Source organism: Gavialis gangeticus, unplaced genomic scaffold (assembly GCF_001723915.1).
Source record: "Gavialis gangeticus isolate Ggan-Ray unplaced genomic scaffold, GavGan_comp1, whole genome shotgun sequence".
NCBI lineage: Eukaryota > Metazoa > Chordata > Crocodylia > Gavialidae > Gavialis > Gavialis gangeticus.
The window spans coordinates 54675228-54685833 of record NW_017729022.1 but is presented as its reverse complement, the minus strand read 5'-3'; the positions used below and the strand labels follow the sequence as shown (position 1 = coordinate 54685833).

At 43.2% G+C, this 10606-nt stretch overlaps 1 protein-coding gene across 1 annotated transcript in view; it reads right to left on the bottom strand.

The window, feature by feature from the left end:
• Positions 1–10606, bottom strand: part of UHRF1BP1L (UHRF1 binding protein 1 like) — a 113039-nt gene that overhangs the window by 37812 nt on the left and 64621 nt on the right. Inside the window, exons 10-11 of the mRNA XM_019515008.1 lie at positions 4413–4595; positions 4185–4300 (exon numbers count right to left, since the gene is read on the bottom strand). Coding sequence (XP_019370553.1) covers positions 4185–4300; positions 4413–4595 — 299 coding nt within the window. The remainder of the gene's footprint in view (positions 1–4184; positions 4301–4412; positions 4596–10606) is intronic.

The window sequence follows — 10606 nt, the reverse complement described above, 5'->3', positions numbered from 1 at the left end:
GAACGCCATACTTCCATGGTTGCCAAGGCAGGGTGCCCTCTGCCCCCCCGGCATCAACAGAGGGGCACAACTGCCTCTGATCCCCTCCCCGTCTCCTCTACAACTCCCCCTGCTCCCCTCCCCCCTGCTACCCAGTCCAGGAAGGATGGGAGTTCCTCAAGGGACTGATCCTGAAGGCACAGAGGGGTACCATCCCAATCCACGTAAAGGGAGGCAAAAGAGCCAAGAAACCCTCTTGACTAAGCAGGGAAATCCAGAGGAGCCTACATGGGAAAAGAGAGGCCTACAGGCTGTGGAAGCAGGGGGCAGCCACCAAGAAGGAGTATACCTGCTTGGCTCACGCTTGCAGGGAAGCAGTGAGAAAGGCCAAGGCATAAACCGAACTCAGGCTGGCAACAAAGAAGGACTTTTTTGTTACCCTTAAGTACACAGGGAGCAAGAAGATGATGCAGGGTAACATAGGGCCACTACAGGACTGTAACCGATAGGATGGACAAAACTGAGCTTTTAAGTGATTTCTTTGTCAGTGTTCCTGGACATGGATACAAACACACCTCCCAATGAGACTTTAGTCTGGCATGAGAGATATACCAATCCACTAACGGTTAGCAATGACCTAGTGAAGGGGCACTTGGAGGGGTTGGATGTATTTAAGTCGGTAGGCCCCAATGATCTTCACCCAAGGGTACCTAAGGAATTGGCCGGTGTCCCAGCAAAACCACTGGTGCAACTGTTAGAGTGCTTGTGGCACTCAGGACAGGTCCCAGAAGACTGGAAAAGGGCCAATGTAGTCCCTATTTTCAAGAAGGGGAGGAAGGAGGAACCGGGCAATTATAGGCCAGTTAGCCTCCCCTCTGTTCTTGGCAAGACCTTAGAAAAGTAATAAAAGATCACATTTGTGGGGGGCCAGCAGGTAAAACAATGTTATGGGGCAATCAGCATGGGTTTATAGCAGGCAGATCCTGCCTGACTAACCTGGTCTCTTTTTATGACTGGGTCACAAAGTTCTTAGATGCAGCAGTAGAGGTAGATGTTACTGGATTTTAAAAAGGCTTTTGACACAGCATCACACCCAATTCTTACAAGTAAACTAAGTAGCTGTGACATGGATTTTTTCATAGTCAGGTGGGTGGAAAACTGGCTTATGGGACAAACCCAGACAGCGGTTGTGGATGGGTCGGTTTCTACCTACAGAGATGTGGGCAGTGGTGTCCCCCAAGGCTCTGTCCTTGGACCGGTACTGTTCAATATCTTCAGTGATTTGGATGAGGGTATAGAAAGCATCCTGTCCAAATTCGCAGATGACACCAAACTATGGGGTACAGTAAACACACTAGAGGGCAGGGACCAAATTCAGGAGGATTTGGATAGACTGAGGAAGTGGGTGGAACAGAATAGGATGCAATTCAACAAAGATAAGTGCAAAGTGCTGCACCTGGGGAGAAATAATCATCAATACACCTATAGACTGCGAAGTACCATTTTAAGTAGCACAGCAGTGGAAAGGGACCTTGGAATCATAGTCGACGCAAAAATGAACATGAGTTGCCGAAATGATGACGTAATAAGTAAGGCTAACTGCACTCTCTCTTGCATTAGTAGGTGCATCACGAGCAAGTCTAGGGAGGCGATACTTCCCCTCTATGCGGCACTGGTGAGGCCACACATGGAGTACTGCATCCAGTTTTGGGCGTGGCACTTCAAGAAGGATGTGGATAACCTGGAATGGGTTCAGAGGAGGGCTACATGTATGGTTGAGGGCCTGCAGGTAAGATCCTAAGAAGACATATTGAGGGACCTGAATCTCTTCATCCTCTGCAAGAGATGGCTGAGAGGTGATCTTGTGGCTGTCTACAAACTCATCAGGCAGGGTCAGCAGGGAATAGGGAGTACTCTGTTTACCAGACCACCCCTGGGGGTTACTAGAAACAATGGCCATAAATTGAAGGAGAGTAGATTTAGATGGGACATCAGGAAGAAATTCTTTACATTGAAGGTTTCCAAAATATGGAATGGACTTCCAAGGGAGACGGTGCTTTCCCCTACCCTGGAGGTGTTCAAGAGGAGATTAGACAAACACCTGGCTGGGGTTACTTGACCCCAGTGCTCTTTCCTGCCCAGAGCAGGGGATCAACTCAATGATCTAACAGGTCCCTTCTGACCCTAGAAATCCATGAAATCCTTCTCCAGCCTCTGTTCCCCCCTCCTCCCCAGCCTTTACCCCATCCTCAGCTCTACCTCCCTCTTCCCTCCATCCTTACCCTTGCTCCGTGCCAGTAGGTTCCACCCCTACTTCAGCCTGGGGCACAGAGCACAGCCCCAGCCCTGCACTGTGAAGGCTGTGTGCTGCAGCTCTTGGGCCAGGCTGGGACTGTGCTCAGTACCCTGGGCTGCAACATGGGCAGACTGCAGAGCAAGGGGGAGGGAGAGAGTTGGGAGACTAGAGGCTGCATGGAGAAGGGAGCAGGAGGGATGGCAGGGTGCAGAGATGGCAGCCAGGAAGTAGCTATAGCCAGGTAGGGGTTGAAGCCCAAGCCACAGCAGTTCTAAAGGGGCAACCTCTCGCCCCCCGTTAAATAGGGAAAAAACCCTGTCTTAGAACTGAGTAAATACGGTCATTTGTCCAAAATCCCAATCATATTAGATTTCCTTAAGCATACATAAAGTTTAAAAAAAAACACCTGCTGGCTGAACAAAAAATGGTTTTACTCAAGGTTTTTTTTACTTGTCAGCTTCCTACTCTCAAAATAGCTGAGTTGTTTTCAATATCCAATAGATGCTGATTTGTATTGCATTTAATTTTACATAAGCATAGGTAATGGCTGTGGATAGCTAACACCTATAAGACTTTCCTCCCAATCCAGATATTTTTAAGTTATATATATTTCATGTAATGAAAGTTAAGTTACATATATAATACATGTAATAATGTGACAACTATGTATTTATACAAACTTCAAAATACAAAATATCTACTTAAAATAAGAAGCTTTCTACCCATCCAACAAAAACAATGACAATCAGTGAGAAAATGGAGATAGAGGCAAAAAGAGTAAAGCATCTAAAATAAAGCAAAAAAAAAAGATCTAATTTCTCAAACAGCTACACTGCTTTACAAATAAAGATGAAGTATAGGGAAAAACCCATTTCAAACCCAAACATGGCTTCTGGCAGTAAGCAGTTATCATCACTTTAACAAGGTTACTGGAACTGGCATAGCACCAAAGGACTGGGGGACTGGTGAGATCAGAGTGATTGGAAGATCCACTGATTGAGCACATACATAACATCTTTTCTTGGCAGGGTTCTTGTAGAACCTCAGCTGCAATTCAAAGCTCCCCTTTTGCAGTTGAGAAACTACAGCATCTGTAGGTGCCATCCTATCACAGATTCATTTTAGATTCAAGATTTACTCTTGTTTAAGTCACTGAGAACATTTTCATTTACTTCAAACTTTACACTTGGATACTTATCTTGCTGGGGTGATCTGCCTTCCTGCCCCTTGGGCAGGGGGCTGGACCTGATGATCTTGCAAGGTCCCTTCCAACCCTAATGTCTATGAAATCTATGAAATTTAATCCAAAGCAGGTCCCAGGTCCAGAGGCATAACAGCTATGGTCTGTGCCCTGGGCAGCGGCAGCCACTGAAGTTGGGCCAACAGGTGGCTGCTGTTCATGGGCGGCTTTTGGGTGGGTGCCCAGGGCTCATGCCCCAGTCACTTATCCCTCACTGTCTGGGTCTAATCTAGTGATTCTCAACCAGTGTGCCAGGGCACCTTGGGATGCCACCAGATGTTTTGAGGGTGTTGTAACATATGAAGACATAAGTGAGGTGTTAGGAGATAAGCAGATACAGCACAGGCTCAGCTTGTCCCTGCCTGGATGATCCCTTATCTTCACTGCCAGGTCCTCTGGAATTAAGCAAGCACTGTAATCTACAAATTAGTTTTTGAAATTGTGTACCACTTAATTCACACAAGTTACAGAGCAGTACATCGAGTTCAATGAGTCTCAAGTACAAAAAGGTTCAAAATCACTCGTCTAATCCAATAAGCCAGTGGAAAGATTTACATTGACTTTAAGACTTTGGATCAGGCTCTTTAAAAGTTACGGCTAATTAACAGTCAAGGAAAAAAAATGAAACTAGCAAAGGCCCCAAATTCCTCAACTAGAAGAAGTATGTACCTGGTATATATTGAAATCTGCAAGTCTAACCACAAGAGGACTAGACACCAGTTTACCCTTTGGTTGCTGGGGAGATACAGAAGAAGTCCTAGTTCCTTTAGGCATCTGTTCTTTGCCTGGAAGAAACAAGAGTGACCGTGATCTCAAATTATAGTCCAATTGTGGATATAATTAATATTCACAGAAGACAGCAAAGTAAAGAATAATGCATGAATGGCAATAAAGTACCTGCTTGTATATTTTGAGGAGAAATGTGAGGTGGAGATTTAGTAGGAGAATCTATGTTATGATCCTTCACGGCCTGTTTAAGTAAGTCAACGTTGCTTTCAAACTCACGTAATAATTCTTGGGCCCATCCACTTCTGGTTTTGGTGGCATCATTATAATGCATCCAGTGACTACAATTGTCTCCTAAAAATAAGAGAAACATGGCCCAAACCTAGCATACAGTTTCCATTTGAAGATCTGTTCAACTAAAAACAGCTGCATAGAATCTGCAGATTTTCTTCAAAACTTAAATCTCACTGCCTCTAATAATCTAGTAATGTACATTTCATATAGTAATACAAATCACACACTCACTACGTCATTCAACATTGTTGCCTGCTGCCCATTGCCCCAAATAGATAGCTAACATTCAGGAAATAAAAAACAGTGTGTTTTTTGAAAAACCACATTTACTATAAACCATGTAAATGTTCTTTCAGTGATGTGAGTGATATCCATAAAAATTCTATTTGTGGTTACGAACAAGCTGTTACCTTGATATTAAGAGACAGGCCAGCAAAGAATAACTATGCCTTCTCTCTTCCTTTCCCACTAAAAAGCACGTAGACTTAATACAATACTTTCAAGGAATAATGAATTTAAAAGTGTGGATGAAATATCACATTCCTGCTCTACAGATTTCTGAGATGACAACACAAGCAAAGCAGGACAAAGAGGCCAACTAAGCTCCAGTGGAATGAGTTCTATTCAGCTTGATTTTCTTGCCACAAAACACAGCAAATACCAAGCAGAAACAAATGTATTTAGACAGTCTTTGCAAAAACTGGGTTTGCAAGCACTTTAGAGGACAGAATTGGTTTTCAAAATGACCCTGATGAATTGAAAAAATAAACAGGGTGAAATGTAATAAAGAAAAGTGCAAAGTACTACACTCACGAAATAATAATTAAATGCATAAATACAAAAAGGGAAAATGACTAGGTAGGCTGCAGTACTGCAGAAATATATCTAGACAGTAGAGATAACGGGCAGAATAATCAAAGTAATATTGCTGAAAAGGGAGAATGGTATACTGGGATGTATTAACAGATGTGTTGTATGCAAGTCACGGGGAATGATTTCCTTGCTCTGTTCTCCTTGATTACTATACGGTGTCCACACCTCAATAAAGATGAGACAAACTGAAGAAAGTACAGAGAACACCAATAAAAATGAGAGAGGTCTAGAAAGTATGTCACGTCATATGAGGAAAGGCTGGAACAAAAGGGACTGCCAATCTAGAGAAGACTGAGAAGACAGGGGGTTGGACCAGATAACCCTTGAGGTCCCTTCCAACTCTATGATTGGATAACAGCATTTTAAAAATGTTGTTATACAAATAAGGATTGTATATATCTATACACATATTGAGAGACAAAGACAGAGACAGGTAAATGATTGGATTACAGCATTAAAAACGTTGATTCTTAGATGTTAGGGTTGGGAGGGACCTCAGTAGGTCATTGAGTCCGACCCCCTGCCCTGGGCAGAAAAGAGCGCTGGGGTCAGACGACCCCAGCTAGGTGCTTATCCAGTCTTCCTCTTGAAGACCCCCATGGTAGGGGAGAGCACCACCTCCCTTGGAAGCCCATTCCAGATTCTGGCAAACCTTACTGTGAAGAAGTTCTTTTTAATGTCCAACCTAAATCTGCTCTCTGTCAATTTGTGGCCATTGTTCCTAGCTTCTCCAGGGGGTGCCCTAGTACATAGGGCATCTCCTATTCCCTGCTGCCCTCCCCTGATGAATTTATAGGCAGCCACAAGATCACCTCTCAGCCTTCTCTTGCAAAGCCTGAAGAGATCTAGGTCCCTTAGTTTCTCCTCACAGGGACACGCCTGCAGGCCTCTGACCATACAAGTGGCCTCCTCTGAACCCTCTCAAGATTCTCCACATCTCCCTTGAAGTACGGAACCCAAAACTGGACGCAGTACTCTAACTGCAGCCTGACCAATGCCATGTAGAGGGGAAGAAGATATATAGGCATATATCTGTATCTATCTCAACAATTTTTTTTTTTTTTTTTACTGATGCAGAGGAGGCTGAAGTATTTAATGCCTCTTTTATTTCCATCTTCACAAATAGGGGAAGTAGGTATCAGATGACAAGTCCAGTTGGCTGCAAAGACAGGAAAGGAAAAAACAGCCTAGAATAATGGTAGACCAGGTTAGGAATTACTCAGAAAAGCTAGATGCTGTAAGTTGGATTCATAACTGGTTGGATGATGGTTTTTAGCAAGCAGGCATCAATGGCTATGTCTGGTTGGGAGGAGGTATCAAGTTGAGTTCCTTAGGTGTCTGGCCTGGGTCTGGTATTGTTTAAAATCTTTACGAATAATTTGGACGGTGGGACTGAGTGCTCACTTAGCAAATCTGCACATGACACCAAGTTGGGTGGAGTTGCAAACATTTCAGCGGGTACAACTAGATCTAGTATGACCTGGACCAACTGGAAAAATGGTCCACAATCAATCAGATGAAGTTTAACTAGGACTCATGCAAGTCCTGCACTTGGGACAAAATAACTGAATGCACAAATACAGATTGGGGAAAGACTGGCTAGGTTGCAGTACTGCAAAAAAGGACTTGGGGTTTATAAAATGAGTAAATTGTTGAAGAAATTGTGGCTGTAGGGGAAAGGACCTGGAGCAACGACCTCAAAATGAAGCAGAAGAAACTTAGTTTGAAGATTAGGGAGAACTTTCTGACTATAAGGCTGGTCAAGTATTGGAACAGTTACTTAGAAAAGTAGAGAGTCTACATCCCTGCAAATTTTCAGGATGAGGCTGGAGAACAGACACTTGGCTTGGATGCTTTAGTCAGGGATGATCTTGCCTTGAGCAGGGGGCTGGACTAAATGACCTCATGAGGTGTCTTCTAGCCCTACTTTCTTATGACTACGTATGGGGAATTTGCAGCAAAGGCCTGAATTTTACCCATCTTTCTACCTAATTTAACAGAGTCACAAAAATAACTGTCTTCAATGACCAATGGTAAGAACAACAGGTGAACAGGGGCTCAGCGTGAGCACTCATCATTTTTGTCAACATTTAACTGAAGGCCCAGGAAACAAGAGAACTTAAATGGTAGGAAGAGGTGTGCATGTCTTTTTAGGAATTCCCCCAGGATTTGGAGCTAAGAGACAGCAAGACTTTGTACAGCAAAACAATAAAGTAAATATTGCCATGTGCATTTGGATAAAACTGAGGACAAGCCAAATTGCTTTAAAAGGAAGGAAGCAGTTTAATACAGCAGCCTTGGGTCCTGGCTATCAGAGAAAGCAGTCACTGCACTTGGCCTTAGACATCAACCCAGCTGATGATTTTCTTTCATACAGAAAGATGTTCACAGCAAAAAACTGTCCATGAAAGAACTGTCCCTTTCAGGAGAGGCCATTCAACCAGCATCCAAGCAGGCATATGCAGGAATATTAGCCACTGTTCTACAAAAGTATATCTGGTGGGACCAGTGAAATCATAGGTTCACAATATCCAAGTACCAAAATCATATGGCATACGCTAGGAACCTTTCCTCAAGGCCCTGTGCATCGTGGATATAGATGGAAAGGCATACTATCAGAGCATAAAGGATTAGAAAGGTGTCTGATACGGAGCCTGGCACTGATCTCTCTTGAAAAACATCTGACATTTGTCTATGGATCTATTTATAATGTTTCATAACAAGGAGTTGTGCCTGTAGAAAGTACCAGGAAGAATTTAGTTCTTGACAGGCTACTTGTGGTTCCTTGACATATCTCCTTCAAGGTAGTCCAAAGTACTCTCCAGGCTAAAGAGGTGAAACATTATTGACTAGCATGCTGATGATTGCACCACATGTACTTTCTGGTAGGGTAGCTGTTTTTAATTTGCTTGTCGATACAGAATTTCCCTGGTGTTGTCCACAGCATTCAGTAATGTCAGACCCATCAATAGGTGAAATGCTTTGCACACCAGTATGGCAGCTTTGAATTCATAACTACAGAAGGCCTGACTTCCTTAAGGGACCATTTTCCTTAAACTTTCAGCTAACGAGGGTATGCAACTCACCCTGAATGAAGGCTCCTGTAACAAGTCATAGTCTGCATAAGATTACCAAAAAACTTACTCTGCTATACACTTAAGTTGAATCAACCTGCCAATCTAGCGAAGGCAGGAATTCCCATGGAACTATGACCTCCTGAACCATGCTGGCTTTGTCTGCAGAAACCCTGACATCATTTACCTTTGTAAAGGTTGCAAATGATATCTGTCTTGCTGTGCAGCATGCTAACATGTTACTCGGGAGTTTTACACACATCTCCACTGGTCTCCTAGTATTAGTCTGTAGTTGACTAATAGCCTTGCATAGACTGATATTTTACTAGGAAAGTATATATAATGGACAAACTGGAATCTAACACTATCCAGATGAATCCTATTGCTTTGAGTCAGAATCAGTATGCATTTGTCACTGCTGATCTTGAACCCAAGTGCACTAAGAAGTTTGTTGTCCAAGTAAACTTTATCACCTACTGGGAGGTGATGATTTTCCTTGCACCAGTCCCTTGCACCCTTACTGCCCAAGAGGACTTTATGGATTCCTTGCCATCATATCTATGCAGTCACCACAGCAAACTTTGGTGCCTATTCAAAGGTAGTGGACAGGGTGAAAAGACAAGACTGTATTGATGGGAGCATTTCTACCAAGACATTTCAGTGTTTGTCATGGATCTGGATGCCTTGGTGCTCAAGAATCACAAATAAATACACAGGATCCAGTGAAAATGTTACAGGAAAGGGCCACCATCCAGAATTTGACAACAGGCAAGGAAAATGATTATGATCTTCCAATCCTCTTTCTTTTTTGCAGTTAAGTAGCAGTGGAACTAAACCCTTCATCCTGATAGCAGGAGGCACTTTCTCCACAGCTTCTAGTTGAACAAAGGAGTCACTAAGTGCTTAAACAGCTGCTCAGGATATGTTTCCCAGAAAAGACCCAGGAACCAGAATGCCTTGAAACTGGGATAAGATACCCTTGTAAATGATCCTGATAACTCACTGATCAGAGCTCATCCCAAGACCAGGGACTCAAGAAATGAAACAGGCAGTTGTCATGGAGAATGGAAGCTGGGAGAAGGATGCAAATTCTTGACATAGCTATTGAAACTGATTTTCACCTGAAGCCCTAGGTTGTATGGCAGCCAAAGATGAAGAAGAGAGTTGCTCTCCTTGAAATTCTTCTTCCAGCATTGAGGACCACTACAGAAGGTAATATTGCAACTGCAGACCTTGTCTGTAGTAGTCTCAGGAATTTTTTGGTTTGAGGCCAAGATATTCAGCCCCAAAAGACCTTGGCTTGGGAGTTGCAAGGAATTTTGATACAACCATCTCATAGGCACAGCCATCAACTTGGCTAATACATAAGAAACCTTAAATGCCACTCGAGCACTGTTCAAATCTCAAACTGGGCCTCTGACATGACATATTCAGTTCTGCTAAAAGCTCTTTCAGGATTTTATCAATGAAGTTGAATCTTTAGTTCTACTATGAAAACTAATGGATGGTGGATTGACTAGTGATTGACTGGTGATGCCCTTTCAGAGAATGATCACCCTTGATTTCTTCTCTCTCTTCTTCCACATGGCTGTATTAGTAAGGAGGTTAGGTTGCATTTGTCTCTTCCATAAGGAGTACCCGGCTCTGGAGAACAGTGGGGATACTGTCTGAAATAAGCAGTCACTCCTTATTGGGAGGGGACTAGTATAAACATGGTTTATAGAGATTAGAGAGGAAGGCATATTGCTGGAGATATGATGGAATGCACTCCCTGTGACACTCATCTCCTCACACCTGATGATTTTTCTCCTTGGCTATGTAAGTTCCCATTGTAGCAAAAGAGGCCGAAGGAAGAGGCTGTGGCATATGCCTCCAACAAGTGAAGAGAAAGATTAATGTCTTATGAATCAGTACTGAGAAAGGTTTTGTGATGACCTCTTGCAGCTTCTCATAAGTAGTGAGTAATACTTGTGTCACAGAAAATCACATATAACAACAATAGCAAACATGCATCGCTACCTGCCTCTGGAACTGAACACTATTTACCAACTGAAGCAGCACTTTGTGCCGCAACATCTAGTGCTGGTACAGATGATAAAGGAACACAGGAGCAGTATTCTCTGT